Raw genomic sequence first — 22,930 nt, 5'->3', positions numbered from 1 at the left:
CTCTGTACTAATCTTTAGCATTTCATTCCTTCTGTGAACTCTGGGTTTACTTTATTTTTCTGGTCTCTTGATGTGTAAAGTTAGGTTGTTACTTTGAGATCTTTTTATATTTTTATTTAATCACAAATTTCACTGCAATTTTATTTATTTAGTTATTATAAAATAAGCAACAAGGATATATTGTACGGTACAAGAAAATATAGCCATTACTTTGTAAATGGAGTACAATATATAAAGATACTGAATTACTATGTTGTATAACTGAAACTAATATAACTTTTCTTTGATGTTCAGTTGCTTTTTTCATACATTTTTTTCTTTTTTTGTTGTTTTTTTTTGTTTTTGTTTTTTGCGTTACGTGGGCCTCTCACTGTTGTGGCCTCTCCCGTTGTGGAGCACAGGCTCCGGACGCGCAGGCTCAGTGGCCATGGCTCACGGACCTAGCTGCTCCGCGGCACGTGGGATCTTCCCGGACCGGGGCACGAACCCATGTCCCCTGCATCGGCAGGCGGACTCTCAACCACTGCGCCACCAGGGAGACCCAATACATTTTTTTATAGCTTTTATTTTTTTTAACATCTTTATTGGAATATAATTGCTTTACAAAGGTGTGTTAGTTTCTGCTGTATAACAAAGTGAATCAGCTATACATAAACATATATCCCCATATCTCCTCCCTCTTGCATCTCCCTCCCACCCCTTTAGGTGGGCACAAAGCACCGAGCTGATCTCTCTGTGCTATGCAGCTGCTTCCCACTAGCTATTTTATATTTGGTAGTGTATATGTGTCCATGCCACTCTCTCACTTCATCCCAGCTTACCCTTCACCCTCCCTGTGTCCTCAAGTCCATTCTCTATGTCTGCATCTTTATTCATGTCCTGCCCCTAGGTTCTTCAGAACCTTTTTTGTTTTTTAGATTCCATATATATGTTAACATATGGTTTTTGATTTTCTCTTTCTGATTTACTTCACTCTGTATGGTGGTCTCTAGGTTCATCCACCTCACATAAATAACTCAATTTCGTTTCTTTCTATGGCTGAGTAATATTCTATTGTATATATGTGCCACATCTTCTTTATCCATTCTTCTGTGGATGGACACTTAGGTTGCTTGCATGTCCTGGCTACTGTAAATAGAGCTGCAATGAACATTGTGCTGCACGACTCTTTTTGAATTCTGGTTTTCTCAGGGTATATGCCCAATGGTGGGATTGCTGGGTCGTATGGAAGTTCTATTTTTAGTTTTTTAAGGAACCTCCATACTGTTCTCCGTAGTGGCTGTATCAGTGTACATTCCCTCCAACAGTGCAGTAGGGTTCCCTTTTCTCCACACCCTCTCTAGCATTTATTGTTTGTAGATATTTTGATGATTGCCATTCTGACCGGTGTGAGGCGATACCTCACTGTAGTTTTGATTTGCATTTCTCTAATGATTAGTGATGTTGAGCATCTTTCATGTGTTTGTTGGCAATCTGTATATCTTCTTCGGAAAAATGTCTATTTAGGTCTTCTGCCCATTTTGAGATTAGGTTGTATGCTTTTTGATATTGAGCTGCATGAGCTGCCTGTATATTTTGGAGATAAATCCTTTGTCAGTTGCTTCGTTTGCAAATATTTTCTTCCATTATGAGGGTTGTCTTTTCGTCTTATGGTTTCCTTTGCTGTGCAAAGGTTTTGAAGTTTCATTAGGTCCCATTTGTTTATTTTTGTTTTTATTTCCATTTCTTTAGGTAGTGGGTCAAAAAAGATATTGCTGTGATTTATGTCATAGAGTGTTCTGCCTATGTTTTCCTCTAAGAGTTTTATAGTATCTGGCCTCACATTTAGGTCTTTAATCCATTTGAGTTTATTTTTGTGTATGGTGTTAGAGAGTGTTCTAATTTCATTCTTTTACATGTAGCTGTCCAGTTTTCCCAGCACCACTTATTGAAGAGGCTGTCTTTTTTCCATTGTATATACTTGTCTTCTTTATCAAAAATAAGGTGACCATATGTGTGTCGGTTTATCTCTGGGCTTTCTATTCTGTTCCATTGTTCTGTATTTCTTTTATTGTGCCAGTACTGTACTGTCTTGATTACTGTAGCTTTGTAGTATAGTCTGAAGTCAGGGAGCCTGATTCCTCCAGCTCCGTTTTTCTTTTTCAAGATTGCTTTGGCTATTTGGATCTTTTGTGTGTCCATACAAACTGTGAAATTTTTTGTTCTAGTTCTGTGAAAAATGCCAGTGGTAGTTTGATAGGGATTGCATTGAATCTGTAGATTGCTTTGGGTAGTATAGCCATTTCACAATGTTGATTCTTCCAATCTAAGAACATGGTATACCTCTCCATCTGTTTGTATCATCTTTAATTTCTTTCATCAGTGTCTTATAGTTCTCTGCATACAGGTTTTTTGCCTCCCTAGGTAGGTTTATTCCTAGGTGTTTTATTCTTTTTGTTGAAATGGTAAATGGGAGTGTTTCCTTAATTTCTCTTTCAGATTTTTCATCATTAGTGTATAGGAATGCAAGAGATTTCTGTGCATTAATTTTATATCCAGCTACTTTACCAAATTCATTGATTAGCTACTACTATTATTGTGTTACTGTCGATTTCCCCTTTTATGGGTGTTAGCATTTAGCATTTGCCTTATGTATTGAGGTGCTCCAATGTTCAGTGCATAAATATTTACAATTATTATATCTTCTTGGATTGATCACTTGATCATTATATAGTGTCCTTCTTTGCCTCTTGTAATAGTCTTTATTTTAAAGTCTATTTTGTCTGATATGAGAATTGCTACTCCAGCTTTCTTTTGATTTCCATTTGCATGGAATACCATTTTCCATCTCCTTACTTTCAGTCTGTATGTGTCCCTAGGTCTGAAGTGGGTTTCTTGTAGACAGCATATATATGGGCCTTGTTTTTGTATCCCTTCAGCAAGCCTTTGTCTTTTGGTTGGAGCATTTAATCCATTCACATTTAAGGTAATTATCAATATGTATGTTTTTATTACCATTTTCTTAATTGGTATGGGTTTGTTATTGTAGGTCTTTTCCTTTCCTTGTGTTTCCTGCCTAGAGAAGTTCATTTAGCATTTGTTGTATAGCTGGTTTGGTGGTGCTGAGTTCTCTTAGCTTTTGCTTGTTTGTAAAGATTTTAATTTCTCCGTCGAATCTGAATGAGATCCTTGCTGGGTAGAGTAATCTTGGTTGTAAGTTTTTCCCTTTCATCACTTTAAATATGTCCTCCCACTCCTTTCTGGCTTGCAGAGCTTCTGCTGAAAGATCAGCTGTTAACCTTATGGGGATTCCATTGTATGTTATTTGTTGCTTTTCCTTTGATGCTTTTAATATTTTTTCTTTGTATTTAATTTTTTATAGTTTGATTAGTATGTGCCTTGGCGTGTTTCTCCTTGGATTTATCCTGTATTGGACTCTTTGTGCTTCCTGGACTTGATTATTTCCTTTCCCACATTAGGGAATTTTTCCACCATAATCTCTTCAAATATTTTCTCAATCTCTTTTTTTTCTCTTTTTCTGGGTCCCCAAAATTTGAATGTTGGTGCATTTAATGTTGTCCCAGAGGTGTCTGAGACTGTCCTCAATTCTTTTCATTCTTTTGCTCTGCGGTAGTCATTTCCACTATTTTATCTTCCCGGTCACCTACCCGTTCTTCTCCCTCAGTTATTCTGCTATTGATTCCTTCTAGAGAATTTGAAATTTCATTTATTATGTTGTTCATCTGTGTTTGTTTGCTCTTTTGTTCTTCTGGGTCCTTCATAAATGTTTCTTGTATTTTCTCCATTCTATTTCTAACATTTTATATCCTCTTTACTATCATTATTCTGAATTCTTTTTCGGGTAGACTGCCTATTTCCTCTTCATTTGTTTGGTCTGGAGTTTTTTTACCTTGCTTCTTCATCTGCTATGTATTTCTCTGTCTTCTCATTTTGCTTAACTTACTGTGTTTGGGGTATCCTTTTCGCAGGCTGCAGGTTTGTAGTTCCCTTTGTTTTTGTTGTCTGCCCCCAGTGGGTAAGGTTGGTTCAGTTGGTTGTGTAGGCTTCCTGGTGGAGGGGGCTGGTGCCTGTGTTCTGGTCAGTGAGGCCGGATCTTGTCTTTCTGGTGGGCATGAACGCATCTGGTGGTGTGTATTTGTGTGTCTGTGACCTTATTATGATTTTAGGCAGCTTCTCTGCTAATGAGTGGGGTTGTGTTCCTGTCTTGCTAGTTGTTTGGCATAGGGTGTCCAGCACTGTAGCTTGCTGGTCATTGAGTTAAGCTGGCTCTTAGCACTGAGATGGAGATGTCCGGGAGAGCTTTCACCGTTTGATATTACATGGGGCCGGGAGGTCTCTGGTGGACCATTGTCCTGAACTCAGCTCTCCCACCTCGGAGGCTCAGGCATGACAGCCGGCCATAGCACCAAGACCCTGTCAGCCACACAGCTCAGAAGAAAAGGGAGAGTAAAAAGAAAGAAAGAAAGAAAAATAAAATAAAATACAACATAGTAAAATGAAATAAGGTAAAAGTTATTGGAATAAAAAATAAAAAAATATTGTTAAAATAAAAAGATAAAAAAGTAATAGAAGAAAAGAAAAAAGAGAGCAACCCAACCAAAAAACAAATAGACCAATGATAACAAGCACTAAAAACTATATTAAAAAAAAAAGACAGACAGAACCCTACGACAAATGGTGAAAGCAAAGCTATATGGACAGAATAACACAAAGAAGCATACACATATACACTCACAAATGGAGAAAAAGGAAAGTAATATATATATATATATTTTAAAAAAACAAAGGAAGAGAACAACAAAATCAATAAACAAATATACCAATGATAATAAGCTCTAAGTACTAAACTAAGATAAACATAAAACCAGAAATAAATTAGATGCAGAAAGCAAACCCCAAGTCTACAGTTGTTCCCAAAGTCCACTGCCTCAGTTTTGGGATGATTTGTTGTCTGTTCAGGTATTCTGCAGATGCAGGGTACATCAGTTTGATTGTGAATATTTTATCTGCTGCTCCTGAGGCTGCATAGAGAGATTTCCCTTTCTCTTATTTGTTCGCAGAGCTCCTGGGGTTGAGCTTTGGATTTGTCCCCGCCTCTGTGTGTAGGTCGCCTGAGGGCTTCTGTTCCCTGCCCAGACAGGACAGGGTTAAAGTAGCAGCTGGTTAGTGGGCTCTGGCTCACTCAGGCCTTGGGGAGGGAGGGGTATGTAATGCCGAGCGGCAGAGGCCAGTGTGATGTTGCAGCAGCCTGAGGCGCACCATGTGTTCTCCCGGGGAAGTTGTCCTTGCATCACAGGACCCTGGCAATGGTGGGCTGTGCCGGCTCCCGAAAGGGGAGGTGTGGACAGTGACCTGTGCTTGCACACAGGCTTTTTAATGGCTGCAGCAGCAGCCTTAGTATCTCATGCCTGCCTCTGGGGTCCGCACTGATAGCTGCGGCTTGTGCCCGTCTCTGGAGCTCCTTTAAGCAGCGCTCTTAATCCTCTCTCCTTGCGCACCAGGAAGCAAAGAGGCAAGAAGAAGTCTCTTGCCTCTTCGGCAGCTCCAGACCTTTTCCCGGACTCCCTCCCACTAGCTGTGGCACACTAGCCCCCTTCAGGCTGTGTTTACGCAGCCAACCCAGTCCTTTCCCTGGGATCTGAACTCCGAAGCCCAAGGCTCAGCTCCCAGCCCCCACGCGCCTCAGAAGGTTAGCAGAGAAGCCTCTCAGGCTGGTGAATGCTGGTTGGCAGCGATCCTCTGTGCAGAAATCTCTCCACTTTGCCTTCTGCGCCCCTGTTGCTGTGCTCTCCTCTGTGGCTCCAAAGCTTCTCCCCCTGCCCACCCACTGTCTCTGCCAGTGGAGGGGCTTCCTAGCATGTGGAAACTTTTCCTCCTTCACAGCTCCCTCCCAGAGGTGCAGGTCCCGTCCCTATTCTTTTGTCTCTTTTTTCTTTTGCCGTACCCAGGTACGTGGGGAGTTTCTTGCCTTTTTCGAAGTCTGAGGTTTTCTGCCAGCGTTCAGTAGGTAGGAGCTGTAGGAGCTGTTCCACATGTAGATGTATTTTTGATGTATTTGTGGGGAGGAAGGTGATCTCCACGTTTTACTCCTCTGCCATCTTGAAGCTGAGATCTTCTTTTTAAATCTAAGGGCTTACTGCTATAAATTGCCCTCTTAATGCTGCTTTTGCTGCATCCCTTGTGTTTTGGTATGTTGTATTTTTGTTTTCATTTCCTCCAGATATCTTCTTAATTCCCTTGTGATTTCTTCTTTGACCCCTTGTTTGTTTAAGAGTATGTTAACGTCCACGTATTTCTGGATCTTCCTGTTGCCCTACTGTTTTTGGTTTCGGTTTTCATTCCATTCTGTTTGGAGAAGATACTTTATATGATTACAGTCTTCTGAAATTTTAAAGATATGTTTTGTGGCCTAACATGAAGTCTCTTTTGGAGAGTGTTCCTGTTCCGTGTGCATTTGAGAAGAATGTGCATTCTGCTGTCGTTGAATTTTTTTTTTGTATTTACCTGTATTTTTACTAGCTGCTGTTCTTTATTCTTTTGTATAGGTTTATGTTTCCTTTTGACATCATTTTCCTGTAGCCTGAAGAACTGTCTTTAACTGTTTATTGTTGTGAAAGTCCGCTCATAATGAATTCTCTCACCCTTTTTTGTTTGAAATTTTTTAATTTTTCCTTCACTTTTTGAGGGATATTTCCATTAAATATAGAGTTTTATTTTGATTATTGTTTTCTATCATCACTTTTAAGGAGTCGCTGTCTTTTGGCTCGCTTACTGTCTGGCAAGAAGACTACAGTCATCCTTGTTTTTGTTCTTTTTTTAAAATACATTTATTTATTAAGTGTAGCGGGGGCTACACTTCATTGCAGTGCGTGGGCTTCTTATTGCAGTGGCTTCTCTTGTTGTGTATCACGGGCTCTAGGTGCATGGGCTTTGGTAGTTGCAGCATGCAGGCTCAGTAGTTGTGGCTCATAGGCCCTAGAGTCAGTAGTTGTGGCGCTTGTGTTTAGTTGCTCCTCAGCATGTTGTATCTTCCTGGACTGGGGCTCGAACCTGTGTTTAAGAATTCACCTGCCAATGCAGGGGACACAGGTTTATTTGACTAATTTTTCTCCTCTTTGTGAGTCACAGTTCCCAATTTCTCATATCCATAATTTTTGATTGAATTCTTTAATATCATCTAATAGCTGGCCCTTATTGAAGATTATTATTTATTTAAACTTATATCATCCCCCATTGATGTATCATTTTGTACATAGAAGGTGCATAATTTTTGCTGTAGTATTTTGAAAACATATAATGTAGTGTTATTTTAATCTACTGATGTTAGAATTGTTTGAGGATCTTTCATTAATATTAAATGGTCCTGATTTTTCTTAAAAAAAACCCCACATTTTAAAAAACTTAGCTTTTCACCAAAATTATTTAACACGTTAGCTATGTTAATGTAAAGTTTATATGAGAATAATCATCAAATTTAGGGTAATTTTGCCCACTTCTACTTTATTCTTTCTGAATTATTTTTGGTCCTTTATACATGATACTTTATTCATATGGAATTATTTTTGGTCTTTCAGACATACCATGTATAATGCCTCTCATTTCTTGCTTCTAGATATTTCTGCACATGCCATACTATGGATGACTTTTACAAAAGCAAAAACAAAATAAAAAGACATTTCTCTATGGCAAATAGTCAAGTAGACCATAAAACTAAAAACTCATAAGTGAAGTCAATACAAGTGAAAATATTTACAACCTAAACGAAAGCCAGTTTCCCTTGTATACAGATAAGAAAAGGACCAAAAACCCAGGAGAAAAATGAGCAAAGAACATGAATAGAGGATTTGTTTTATATTATATTAAAAGTTGCTCAACTTCATTCATAGTAAGAGAAATGCAAAATAAATCTTCTGTGAGTTACAAGTTTTCACCTAATGTATTGGCTGAAATATTTGGTTCAATACTATGTAGGTGGAATTGTGGGAAAAGACGCTCTCATATATTACTGGTAGGAGATGAAGTTCATATAAACTCCCTGGTGGGCAGTTTGTTAATATCTATTAATATACATATATATTAATATCACATACAATTATAGTAGATAAAACATGCCATAATATAATCAATCAGCAATTTTAATAATTACTATCTAGTTATTATAATAGTGATCTTATTATGTTATTAAATTTATATTATGACATATGGTTATACTTACAGTATATGTGCTTATTTATCAATATATATACTTCTGTATTTGTGTGTGTTTATATATTCCCTTGACCTCACAGTTTCGCTTCTGGGAATTTATCTTAAAGATATACTAGCACATGTGTGAGTTGACTTATATATAAGCTTATTTATTGCAGTGTTGTTTATATTAGCAAAAGGGAACCTAGATATCCATAAGTAAAGGATTGGTGAGTAAGAGAGACTACATCTTTGCAACAGAATAGGATGTAGATGTAAAAAAGAAAAGAATGAGGATGCTTTCTATGTATTTATGTTGTAGAGATCTCCAACATGGATTTTATGTTGTCAAGTAAAAACATCAAAGTAGGGCTTCCCTGGTGGCGCAGTGGTTGAGAGTCTGCCTGCCGATGCGGGGGATGCGGGTTCGTGCCCTGGATCGGGAAGATCCCACGTGCCGCGGAGCGGCTGGGCCTGTGAGCCATGGCCGCTGAGCCTGTGCGTCTGGAGCTTGTGCTCCGCAACGGGAGAGGCCACAACAGTGAGAGGCCCGCGTACTGAAAAAAAAAAAAAAAAACATCAAAGTATATAACAGTGTGGATAAAAAACATTGTGTATAAAATGCTATATTGTGTGTTAAAAAGGGGGAGAAATAAAAATATATATTCATATTTGTATAAAGGTTTCACAAGAAGCAAATAAAAGTGCTTATTCTTTGAGGTGTTTCTGGGAAGATTAAGAACAGGGGTTGGAAGGAGACTATATACTGTATACTTTTTTATATTGATTGATTTTTGAACCATTTCAGTATATTGCCTCTTAAAAATAAAATTGAAAAATTTATGAAAGATCTTAAGGAAAATATTTTTTCTGTTCTTTTTCTCATCAGTAAGCTAAAAAAGCTGAGTGAAGACAGTTTGACTAAGCAGCCTGAAGAAGTTTTTGATGTACTAGAGAAACTGGGAGAAGGGTAAGTACAAAAACATGAAAGTAACATTTAGATAATGACAGAACAGTTATAAAATACTGTGTAAAATTAGTCTTTCACTAGAGTATGTTTGATTGACTTGAGTAGTAAGAGTATAGAGGGAATGTATCTGAACATAGTGAAGGGCCGTATATGACAAGCCCAAGCTAACATCATACTCCGTAGTGAAAAGCTGAAACTACAGGAGAACTTCCAGGATAATAAAAGGCACAAAACACAATTAAAACAGCTTAGATTAGCAAGAATAGGGAAAAAGAAATAGAGAAAACAAAAATATAAAGTAGTAAGCTAAATGTAAGTTGGAAGGAATAAAATGAAATACATTTTTCACTAAATGTCAATTCTCTCATAGACAAATTATTAGGGCTAATTAAAATGCAAAACCTAGCTATATGCTGTTTATAAGATGCCCATGTAATACATAGGATAGATATATAGTGGTATTTCCTATTAGAGATATCAGATAAGAACTAATCACACCAAAAAACAAAAAAGAAAGCAGGAGTGGCAATATTTATATCAGGTAAATTAAAGTTAAAAGATCTTAAGTGAGTAAAGAGGGGTTAATATTCAAATGAAGAATAAAGAGGGATATTAGGTAATGATATAAAAGACAGCTTATAATGAAACATATATGTGTCAGTCACCATGACAATTAAATTTCTGAAGGAAAGCTATTAGAAACATCAGGGGAATCTAATAAAAATATATTCATGTGAGAAATTTTAATATTTCTTTTTCTGAATTGGACAGACTAAGGAAAAAAGAGAAAAGACATAAAGAGATTAAGTATTATAATCAACAAACTTGATTATATATATGTGTGTGTGTATATATATACACACACACACCATATATGTGGTATGTATTTATACTTACATTGATATAACCGTTCTTGCCTCCCCCCACCCCCATTTTTTGGTATATTAATGGACCACTGATTAAAAAAAACTAAGAAAAAACCCCCAACAAATTCTAAAAAAAAAGGGATTTTGCAGGTTACATTTCTAATTATAGTCTACTAAAATTAGAATTAAATAATTGCAATATGGTAAAACCCACACTTATTGGAAATTAGGAAAGATAATCTGAGGTAACCTATGAAGAGGAAATTGCAAATTATCTAGAAAACAATGAAATAGAGAACAAATCATACTAATATTTATGGAATCCAGCAAAGCTATAATTAGGTGACTGTATTTAGTTTTGAATTTATTTACTACTAAAGAAGAAAGACCAAAAAGTAAGTAAGTAAGTAAATAAATAAATAAATAAATAAATAAAATAACTTAGTGCTCGTTTAAAGAACTGAGAAAAATAATAAAATGCACCAGAAGAAACTAGAAATAGAGAATTCATGAACTAAAAAGCTGAAATTAATGAAATAGAAAGTAAAAAAATTAGGAATAATATATGTATATAAAAGATACTTCTTTGAACAGGTCATTAAAATAGTTAAACATAGTTCTGACTTTGACTAAAGAAAAAAGCAAAAATAATTGAAGATTTGGAATAAGAAAGAAGATACAAGCAATGATAAAGAAACAATTTGAAGAATTAAAAGACTACTAAATGCTGCTCTATGAAAACTCATTTGAAAATCTAGAAGTAGATGATTCCATAACAAAATATGAATTGTGTGAATTGACTCCCAGAGAAGTTTAAACTTAGATATATCAATTACCACAGAAAAGATGGAAAGGCAGTTAAATATCTATTAATTAAAAAGATACCAGCTCATGATATATGTACACATATAGCTGATTCACTTTGTTATACAGCAGAAACTAACACATCATTGTAAAGCAATTACACTCCAATAAAGATGTTTTAAAGAAAAAAAAAAGATACCAGCTCATAGTAGCAGTATTCACAATAGCCAAATGTGGGGATGTCCATCAGTTGATGAATAGATAAACAAAATGTGATATATCTGTACAATGGAATATTATATAGCTATTGAAAAGAATGAAGTACTGATACATACCTCAGTATGGATGAACCTTGAAACATACATTCAGTGAAAGAAGCCAGAAACAAAAAGTCACATATGATTCCATTTATATGAGGTATCCAGAATAGACAAATCCATAGAGACAGAAAGCAGATTCCAAATGATTTGGAACTAGATAGAGGTGGTAAGGATTACACAACATTGTGAATGCAATAAATGCCATTGAATTGTATACTTTAAAATGTTTCAAATGGTGAATTTTATGCTATGTTCGTTTTACTTAAAAAAAAAAAAAAAGTACCAGCTAAGGTTTATCCAGTCATTAAGGGACAAAGAATTGCAGTTATTTTTATGAAGCCAGCATAACTTTAATCAAAATCTAGATGTATGAAAAAAGAAAACTGTAGTTCAGCCTTACTTTGCTACCCATTATGATTACCATGCCCACCTTGTCTCAGATGGAAAGACATTGCCACTTCACTTCTTAATGGATCCCAACATCCGTTAAATTTAGGGAGTTTATTTCAGTGTTGACATCTCTGTTACCTCTGACCTGCACTATACAGCTTTCAGTGACACCAGTAAAGGGAGTATCCTCTGGACTCTCTCAGTGAGCATACTTAGAGGGTGGGCCAGCAGGTCACATGGTGAGATATCTATTCTAGTATTCCATCTACTTGAGCCTTTGATCTCCTTCCTCTGATATATAATGAGGATCCCTGGCATCTCACTTAATGTGGGCCATTGTTGAGTCTGGGTTTTAGTTAACTAGCTGAGCAGACTGTTAGGGACACTCTCAACTGTTTGTTAGAAGTAAATTCCTTTCTCCCTGGAAATCTTAGAATTCCTTCCCACACATATTCTTCAGGGTTCTGCTAATAAAAACTGACAGAATCATACACCTCTTTTGGTGTGACTAGTAGGTACTCTTTGGTCAGATTTTATATTCATTCCTCTGGTGTCTGTGGGAATCTGAGTATAATTATAGGTCTGGGACAATGAGAGGTGGTGGTGATGTAGTCTGGGAAAGGATCTGCATTTCCCTGAAAGGCAATTCCCTCAAGTAAGGTCTTATAGAGTCTTCAGGCATCATGAGGTTAATTTTCTCAGACTGGGGATAGGGTTGCTTTTGCTGACAAGGGAGACTTGGTAGGGGTTGGGGTTTCAGGTATTCAGATTAATAACAATCTACATTAATATCCCAATGCCAGTTCTCTGGGTACCTCTCTTTACAGTTAAAAACCTAACTTTAGCATAGTAGTCCTGGTGATGTTGTGAATTCAGTTTGCAATGTAATTCAGCTTCCAGCAAGATTAGACTTTGAGTTTGGGTTTCAGAAGTGTCAGTCCTGGGCATATAAGAATTACGACTTTCTTTTGGAGCATTCAGAAGTTTTCTGGGTCTCTCAGTCTTGGGCTGGCAATTTAAGCCCTGAGCTTGTTATAATTGTTTTATGACTTTTCCAGTGTAGGCAGGAGCAGCCATTCCATTCTGCAGTCTTTGTACCCTTATTTTCACTGTGACATTCAGTTGATACATGGTCTTCTAAAGCTTTGCCTAGACTCCAGGCAACTAAGGATAATAATTTAAGTAATTGTTTTGCCCCTAAATACCATAGGCTATCAATGTGCTGTTTGTCACTTGTTTTGAAGCCATCACTGTATTCAAATCTAAGAAAAAACTAATCCAAATTCCCATCTTCAAGATTCCTTCCCTTAGAACCAGTTCCTTCCCCAAAACTATTGGTAGCAGGACATGGTTAGGAAAAGAAAGGCTACTCTGTGTACTCTGGGTTTAAAGAGTTTATTATGAAATTTGGGGCTCAAATGACTTGTGGAAGGGCCAGGGATGCAAAGGTTATGGACTTTGTCACTGAAGGTCAGAGAAGCCAGCGCTGAAGATCTCAGCCTGGAGTAGTGAAGTGGTGTTTCTTAGAAGCTCACTTGGGATCTGCTGGAATCCTTAAGAATCTTTGAGAAGCTCCCACCAGCTATCTTAGTCTGCAGCAGCAGCATCTTGATTATCAAAAAGCTCAGCAAGAAGCCACTGTGTATCTTATATCTGCTAATGCATCTGCTACAGCTAAATTTGGAGAATGATAGTTTCTCCTCAACTTTTTGCCAGTCAGATTTCGTGCATTGTCAAACTCTTAACTGGGATCCATTCAGGGAAGGGAAATTGGGAAACGTGGTTCCCAGTTTTCCTCCTTTGTAGTGACAAGAAGACCTTAGAAGGGACTGATGGCGTTGCTTAACTGACAATAGGTAATCTAGCACTGAATTCTAGATTAGCTTTTGAGGGAAAAAAATATATGTATACACACACGTATATACACACACATACCTACACACACACACACACACACAGATATGGCTTCTAAGGGGAGATGCAGATTTCCCCTGCTATCTGAAAGTAGAGCCTTCCTATGAAACCTTTCGTAAGTTGAAATGTTGTAAAGCAAACAAACACTTACCTTATGACACGTCTTGCTAATGGATACACAGAATAAATTGAGGTAAAGCACAGATGCTCACAGACACAGTTCAAAGCTCTGGCAGCGTGATGCTGAGATGCTGAGTGTAGTTTCCAGGGAATGAGCTTGGCGGTGCCACTCCTGCTGCTCATGGTACTTTCTCCCTCTATAATGGCTCCTGCAAAAACAAATGTTGAATGCTGTTTTTTCTTTTCACCTTTTTTTGTAAAAGGGTAAATCTTCTTCGAATTTCTTCTGGTTAGCGAAACAGGTACTAATCCAGGTGTTTTGTAAAAGTGAAGGGGCATAAGGTGAACTTTTGAAAAGTGGGGTTTACCTGTGTGTGTGTGTGTGTGTATGTGTGTGTGTAAATTAGGACTATACACACACACACACACAAACCCAAAGGTGACTTTGGGTATCAAACTAAATTAAATTACTTCAGAAAGCCCAAAGAAACAGAGGATAGAATGCAATTCATTTTGTTAAATAACTGCTTTGTCACTCATTTTTCACCTTTTCACTTATTTTAAAAGATTGTAAATTTGAAATGATTCTGCATAGCTTCCTAATATTAGGAAACATTCCATGTCTCTAATGCTTTGCTCTTCTTTCTCTTCTGTAGAAATCATGAGGTAAGGAAAACATGATCTTTGGAGTCAGAATATGTTTGAATTCTGGCCTTGCTGGTCACTGGTATCTGAGTCTCTATTTCCTCATCTTTTAAAATGGCTATAGTAGTATTTTACCTCACAATTGAGAGGGTTGAATTTGATAATGCTTGTAAAACATCAAGCATAGTACCTGACTTACAGTAAGAATTTAGTAAGTGATAGCAGTTTTTACCTTGTCTTCTAATTCATCTCAAAATACAACTGGCTTCCCTCTCTCATTGTTCTTGCTTTTTAAGACACATAAATATTTAATTGGCAATGTTTCAAGAGTTGTAGCAGAGACAGTTTTTGAGCAAGTGGCCATTAGATCCTATTACTCATTTTATTTATCTGTGCGTGTGTGGTCTTGCTCTTGAGGAGAAGAAGATAGTGAAAGGAGCATTTGAGAGACCTTGGATCTGTGACTTGGCGGGGACCAGATTTCCTGCTTCTCTAACTTTGGTGTTGTGTGGTCCCCAGCTGAAGATTTCAGTTGCTCTTAAGCAGTCTGAACAGACCTTGTACTTTGATATTTTGGGGATGATTTTGTTGAAGATGAGATCAGCCTTTTCTTCTAACATGAGACTTTGGCTGTTTTTATTCTGTATTTCATTCTTTTAACTTCTACTTATGTATCTTCTTAATGCTGCATTTGTTTGAGTTGACAAACCGTAAGTCTATTTCTTTCATTCATAAGAAAATCAGCAAATCTTTTTCTATTAATTTGATGATTTTAGTGAATTTTAAGTCTATAATTGAAACATTAAAGCTAAGATATAATTCACTTTTTTAATTTGTTTACTTTGATTTGTCACCATTAAGTAGTATTTTAAATTAGAAAACACTACATGGATACTATATATAAAACAGATAACTAATAAGGACCTACTGTATAGCACGGGGAACTCTACTCAGTACTCTGTAATGGCCTATATGGGAAAAGAATCTAAAAAAGAGTGTATGTATGTATATATATAACTGATACGCTTTGCTGTACACCTGAAACTAACACAACATTGTAAATCAACTATAGTCCAATAAGAATTTTTAAAAAATAAAATAAAAAAAGACTACATGTAAAAACTCATAATAGACCATTTTTCTCTAATAGTTATGATGTTTGAAAGGGGAAAAATAAAGAAATGTCTTGGTTTCTTTTAGGTCTTATGGAAGTGTGTTTAAAGCAATACATAAGGAATCTGGTCAAGTTGTGGCAATTAAACAAGTACCTGTTGAGTCAGATCTTCAGGAAATAATCAAAGAAATTTCCATAATGCAGCAATGTGACAGGTATGTAGAGATTTTATTTCTTTACCTTCATTTTGATAAGTTTTGCTAATAATGTATAATAAAATGTGTTCTTTGGTCATTTGTTTAGTTTTCTCTTTTGACTTCCCATCGGAAGGGAGACTAATCTTTCAAGGAAGATGAGAATAGCTTTGTAGGGTTGTCTTTAGGACTTTCAGCTCTAAAGCAGAAATGATATTATAAAGCAAATGTGGTGAAAGAAAATACTCAAGCCGTTTTTTCATTTTCAGGGAAAATTTATGGGTGAGAATTAGTTTTTGATATTAAGGAAAAGTCATTTAACTGTCCTTTTGATTTAATTGTTTTTACTAATTAAAAGCAATCATGTCTTATGTAACTCTAATTTATTCAACAGACGTTTACTGAGCATCCCTAGTGGGCCAGGTACTGTGCCAGGATCTAGGAATATCAAGGGAACTAAGACATTGTTTTTCTTCTTGAGGGGCTGGTAATCTAGTTGGGAAGACAGATACTTAAGCAAATAGCTGTAGTACAGCACAGTCATTATACTGACTGGTACATGAGGAGATGTGAGAACAAGGAGGCAGGGCACCTACCTCAGCCAGGAGTCAAGAAGTCTGGAATGCAGAGGAAATAGAGGGATGAGAGACTGTAAAGAGAATTAAAGGTAGAAAGGTGAAAAACAGCTCACTGTTATGTGCTGTTCTGACAAGGTTTAGAATTACTGCAGTGGAAAGTAAGAGACGGAGCGATATGAAATGAGTTTGGATAGGTAAATGGAGCTGGTAATGAAGTATCTTATATACCCTAGTATAAGTAGCCTGGCCTTTATAAGGGATGCAGAGTGTATAAATTAGGACTGTGTTAGGCCTGTAGTTACTTTATCAAAGAGGGATTTATTATTCTCCCTTTATAAAAGGTCTAGAGATAGGGTCAATATAGCAGCAACAAAGTAACAACTGTGATAGGCTTTTTCTTATACTGTGCCATCCTTAGCATGTGGTCTTTGTTCTCACGCTTATTATCTCATGGTTGCAAGAGAGCTGCTCCAGCTCCAGCATTTTGTCTACATTCCAGACAGGAGGAAGAAGAGAAGAAGTGGGAAAGGGCTTTCCCAGAAATCCTCAGTTTATATTTTATTCATCAGAATTGAGTCACACGGTGACTTAGAGCTGGTGAACTTAGGGGAGTGTGGACACATTGTCATCCCTAATCAAATCAGGGCCCTATTAGTAAGAGATCTATGGAAAACTTCCTTTTCCAACAGTATGTAAGATACATATATTGTAAGCTCTTTGGCTAATGAAGCGACTGAATAGTCCTCAAGGAACTCTGTTGCTTGGGTGTGTTCAGTTTTGCTCTTCTTTATTGTGTGCTGTATATTTCGATTATATTACATATTTTCCATGAAGGCCATATAACTGGAAATTCAAGTGGTTATAGAAGAAATAATACATTCCTCAGCTCCCAGGTCAAAATATATAATTGCAGAGTTTTTCCAGACCTCTATTAATTTGGTAACTTTATAAGAATGTGCTTCCCATAGTTTGATGTAGATAAGGAAAGGTTGAGCATAGTGTAGTGCTGGGCTCTTCAGGTGCTTAATATTTGCATGTTGCTATTATTTTATTATAATGGTTAAAAATAGTTCAGGTACTAATGTTGTGCTTTAGAGATTTTAATTGAATGTGTTCTAGGAAGGGCACAGTGTCTCAGATATTACCCATTATACATCTCCTAACCTTTGTGCATGCATCTTGGTACCCATCAGTTCTTGCTCAGATTTCTGCAACAGCTTCCTGTGTGTTCACTTTGTCTTTCATTTTTGCCTACTCCAACCCATTTTCTTCCCTGAAGCTAGAGTGTTCTTTCTAAAATGCAAACCTAATCAAGCCATTCTCTGTTTAAAACCCTTAAGTGGCTGCCCATTGCTTAGCTAGATCCTGTCTACTAAGGATGGCATACAGGGGCCTTCATGATCTGGCCAGTGCTTATGCTTCCAGGCTTCTCTCTTACCTGAGTTTCTCTTTTAAGCACCTGTTTACTTGTATTCTCTGTCACCTGACTCTTAAATTCTTTGAGTTGGGGATTATGACTTACTACGTGCCCTTGGATCCTGCCACATAGTGGCTACTCAAGTATTGACAGGTATTACTAATTCCTGCCTGGATGACTCAACTGGAATATCCAGAAGCAACTCTACATTTAACATTCTAAAACCAAATTTTTAATTGTTGCAGATAAGCCTTTCAAATTCCTGTTTTGTTAATAGAATCATCATGTACTTAGTCTTTCAACAACAAAACTGAGAATTCATCTGTTTCTTTTTCTGACACCTCTGATGACACTAATTCTTGTAGAGTCTCCTTCTGAAATGTCTTCACTATCTTTATCCTTTCTTCACTCCTTGACAGAAGGAATCATATTTCTTAGCATACATCACAATGCCTAGCACTGTACTTTTTGTTAAATGAATGTGAATAAATATGGTATGGATAAAGGAGTATGTGAAAGAGCATTGTCAGTTGAGGGGACCCTAGGGAAATCTGATTGTTGTTCTTGTTATGTACTTGAAACCACTAAGGGGAAAGAAAAGTAGTGAATTAAAGGGGTAGAAAATGTGAATAAATTCTAGAAATTTTGTACCACTTTGTAGCAGAATGCCTTGTATATAGTAAGTACTTCTCAAATATTTGTTGAATGAAATGGTAAAACAAATATTGATTAAAAAAATGGATCCCGTCTTCTAGATTTCACTTTTATATTCATACTGAACTTATGAAATAGTGAAGGATCAAAAAACAAAATTGGTTGGTTAAAAGATCCTAAAAGTGCTAAAAGATAAGTGAAAAACTGGGAAATGGCAGGAACAAGCATTACATTTTTAGCTACTACTTACTTGTGTTAATGCAGATGTGTTAATGAGAACTGGCATAAAAATGATTTGGAAGAAAACAGTACAAATTGAAAAATTCCCACATAAAACAGTGGAATTTTGGTTAGAGAAAATGAAATTTGTATTTCTGAAATTGATATCTTTTCTTAAGTCTATGCAGCCATTTGGGCAATTGGCAAATTGTCTTGCTTTCTACACTCTAAAAAGAGATGAGAGGGTGTTTTAATTTTTTTTGTTCATTTTAGTGAGTACTAAATGTGTTCAGTACTGCATTTTGGCGTAAATATTTGAGGGAACCCATCTGCATTGTTTATTGTTGAATCTTTTGTGCCTAGTCCAGTGCTTGGCACAGAATAGGCATTCAGTAAGTATTTGTTGAATGTTTAAATCATAGAATGTTGGTGCTAGACTAGACCTCTGTAGGTGTACTTTATTTTTTTTTAATTTTTAAATTAATTTTTTATTTTTTGGCCACATCCTGCGGCAGGTGGAATCTTCCCTGACCAGGGACTGAACCCTTGCCCCCTGCAGTGGAAGCATGGACTGTTAACCACTGGACCACCAGGGAAATCCCAACTGTAGGTGTACTTTAGTTTAGAGTTTTTCAAATGTACTCTGCTCTAAGGAGGTGCTTCTAGGGGTATTTTCCTCAAACAGTGAAGAATTGAGCAGAGTGAGAAACTTAGCCCTTGCTTTTATCTTTTTTTCTATGTTGGAGCTCATTCTAAAATATTATTTGAGAAAAGACTTCTGGTGCTAAAGCATAATTAAGAACTATTTTATGGGTACAGAAAATGAGACCTAGAGATTTTACATGAATTGTCCTAGATCATAGCTCGTTAATGACTAGGATACTGTGAGGACCCACATTTGCTGACTCCAGGGCCAGTGCTGAAGAAAGCAATGTCTGTACAGTGATTCCAACAGTTCAAAGTAAAGTGCTCATTCTCAAGGCAGTGCTAGAGATGGAGGCAAGAGCTGGTCAGCATTACTTTTGAATACTATGTGCCAGGTCATGTAGATATAAGGGAACCACAACTGACACAGCTTCTACATTCCTAGTACTGACACTCTAGAGAAGGAATTTCTCATATCTAAACCAAGAGAAATGTTTTGTTAATACATGCATCAGGGCACACAATTATTCACCTAATTTATTTTATTTATATATATAATATAAATTCAATATATATATTATGTAAATAAATTTATTCAACTAATAAACTGAGTACCTACTCCTGCTGGTAGCCCTTACGTGCTGCGCATAAGAGATATAACAATGAATGAGCCAGACTTTGGAAGGACTTTCAGTTAGATGGGCAAGACAGATGAATGGACAGGCTGTTTAAGTATAGTGTGATAAGACCTCTGATGGGGTAAATATGGGGAACTGTATGGGTTGGAAGATGTATGTAACGCCTCACTATTGGGGATTCAGGGAAAGCTTCCTCAGGGAGATCATACCCAAGCTGAGTTCTAAAGGATGACTTTGATTTACTAGGCAGAGAGGAGAGGCGGTCCATGTGGTAGGAATAGCGCATTTCTAACTTGTTTGCTCAGAGGCTTCTTTCTACCAGAGCAGCTCCTGTCCCGTGTGTTCTGTTTGCTGATGTTTCTGGGTGAGATTCCATTTGAACACTGTTTCTGATGAAAAAAATAAATAAATAAGATTGAAACTCACCGTACTGAAGGATTTGTGATTAACTTTAGCAGTTTTTATCAGTTCATCTCTATGTATTCATTTTTGGGTGGGCCAAGAAATAAATTGCTGTGATTTAGATTTATATTGGAAACAATTCAGTTTTCATAGGAGAATATTCGCGTTGCCTTTGTGAAAACACTGTATTACCCCTATTAAGTTTAGAACACTATTAAGATGGTAGAAGGATGTTAATGAAACGTATGTAATGAAAAATAGCCATTTCTTTAGTATTTTAATTATCACATGCTTATAATGACAACATTAAAAAATACACCTTAGAAAATATTTGCAAAAGACTTATCTGATAAAGGAGTGTTATCCAAAATATACAAAGAATTTAAAAAACTCAACAAGAATACAAATAAGCCAATTAAAAAAATGGGCCAAAAACCTTAACAGACACCTCACGAGAGAAGATATACAGATGGCAAATAAGCATATGGAAAGATGCTTCACATCATATGTCATCAGAGAAATGCAAATTAAAACAATGAGATACCATTACACATCTATTAGAATGCCCAAAATCTGGAACACTGATAACACCAAATGCTGGTAAGGATGTGGAGCAACAGGAACTTCCATTCATTGCTGGTGGGAATGCATAATAGTATTGCCAGTGTAGAAGTCAGTTTTTGACAGTTTTTTTCCAAAACTAAACATACTTTTAACCATATGATCCAGCAATCTGGCTCCTTGATATTTACCCAAAGGAGTTAAAAACTTACATCCACACAAATACCTGCACATGGATGTTTATATCAGCTTTATTCATAATTACCAAAACCTTAGAACCAACCAAGATGTCCTTCAGTAGGTGGATGCATAAACTGTGGTACATCTAGACAATGGAATATTATTCAGCACTAAAAAGAAATGAGCTATCAAGCTATGAAAATACATAGAGGAAACTTAAACGGATATTACTAGTGAAAGAGGACGATCTGGAAAGGCTACATGTACTGTATGATTTCAACCATATGACATTCTGGAAAAGGCAAAACGATAGAGACAATAACCCCTCCTGGGGTTAGGAGGGTGGGGGTGGGGGGATGAATAGGTAGAGCAGTGGAATTACTCTGTATGATACTGTAATGGTGTATGCAGTTGAAACCCAAAGAATGTACACCACCAAGAGTGGATCCTAATGTAAAGTATGGATTGGGCGACAGTGTTGTGTCAGTGTAGATCCATCACTTGTAACAAACATCCCAGTCTGGTGGGGATGTGGATAACGGGCAGGCTGTGCACGTGTGGGCGCAGGGGGCACATGAGAAAGCTCTGTACCTTGCACTCAGTTTTGCTGTGAACCTAAGCCTGCCATTAAAAATCAAGGTCTATTAAAAGATACCTTTAGCAATACACGGTTTTCTTCATTTAAGATGAAATTCAAGTTAACATAAAAATGTTAATTAACTTTTAGACAGGAAAAATTAACATTTGAATCTCTATAAGAAGCTTAAACAATGATTCAGTCCAAATAACTTGTACCACAGTAGTGTCTATATAAGGTTCAAATACATAAGGAAGTTTGTAGTGCTTTTTCTATTTTTTTCCCCTCTGGTTTCTCTGTTTTTTCCTCGCTTCTCTTTTTATACTACTATTTTGAGTTGTGATACTAGAGGAAGACCGTTAGAATAAGGGTTTAGAGGGGATATGAAATGGAGACAGAGGAATGGCAAGGGTATGATACATTAGGCATGAGATGAGAGGAAGCCAAAAAAGAAAAAAAAAAAAGAGGAACATGCTATGTAGTTTTATTGGACTGAAGGTGTTAAATAGAGGAAAGGGAATGAATGGGACAGGAGAATGAAAGGTAAGGGAATGACACAGGGGAAGGGAGTAGACTGTGCCTCATGAGTTTTGCCCCAGTTATTGAGGCATCATGTTTCACCTTTGCTTCCTGGTGTATGCTGTAATTTGACTTGTGTCTTCCATGTCCCTCCACCTACTGGAATTTTCAGAGTCATATTTAACTATTTAACTGTGCCAAGAATACATAGAATTGCTGGATTCTTGTATGTCCTGTAAGTCCCTATGGTGGTTTAGTCAAGATTCCTAGGCCTTATGGCTGAACTAAAACTGTGTGTTGCTTAAAATTAAAAGTAACACTGAGCTAGTGTTTTGAAGCAACCTCTCCCTGCTTCCTCTCCAGCCTTTAATAATCAATGTGTGGTTAAAGAAATAGATGTTAGTGTATCTAAATAATTGTGCGGTTAGCTAACTTGCCCGCTAGTATGAACACTGTCATCTTTGGCCCCTGACAATCCTGCACTGGATAATCCTCTTTAAAGGCTATTTGATTGTATTATTTTCTTGCATAAACTCCTTCATGGGTTCCCCATTGTCTGGACTGCCTTTTATTTTGTCACTAAAGTCTACGAATTTTTCTCCCTAGCACCTGCCCCTAGGCTATGTATGTTGTTCAGTGAATGTTTGTTGATTACTTTTATATGATACAGGAATGAATTATGAATGAACAACGTCTGTGTCAGTGGAAACAGACTGGCTTAGAAGTCCCAGGTCTTGAACTCTCTGCTTATTTGTTTCTGTGTTTGTAATTTTTCAAAGTGTTAGCTTTAAATTGTAATCTTTAATTTGCCAGTCTTAAATTTATATTCAGTGTGCAGTTGAAGGGAGACACAGTGGATAAAACACAGTAGAAAACTTACTGTCTTCTAACTTGTCAGTTTATATCATAATCAAATTGTGTTGAGTGTACCTTGAAAATATCTCTTGAATTTGTTTTCTACTCCAAGCCACGATCTGCTTTTTAAAATGTAGGTTTTATTATTATTCAGGTATGAT

The 22,930-nt window shown here is 36.8% G+C and overlaps 1 protein-coding gene across 2 annotated transcripts in view; it reads left to right on the top strand.

Moving 5' to 3' along the window:
* The window catches only part of STK3 (serine/threonine kinase 3), a 303,272-nt gene that overhangs the window by 33,002 nt on the left and 247,340 nt on the right, over window positions 1-22,930 (top strand). For both annotated transcript variants that reach the window (XM_081258763.1, XM_081258764.1), the window contains exons 2-3: window positions 9,077-9,157; window positions 15,417-15,545. In XM_081258763.1, coding sequence (XP_081114889.1) covers window positions 9,077-9,157; window positions 15,417-15,545 — 210 coding nt within the window. The remainder of the gene's footprint in view (window positions 1-9,076; window positions 9,158-15,416; window positions 15,546-22,930) is intronic.

Source organism: Mesoplodon bidens (genome assembly GCF_964165515.1).
Source record: "Mesoplodon bidens genome assembly, chromosome: 16".
NCBI classification, from domain to species: domain Eukaryota; kingdom Metazoa; phylum Chordata; class Mammalia; order Artiodactyla; family Ziphiidae; genus Mesoplodon; species Mesoplodon bidens.
This window is presented reverse-complemented; position numbering and strand designations above follow the sequence as displayed.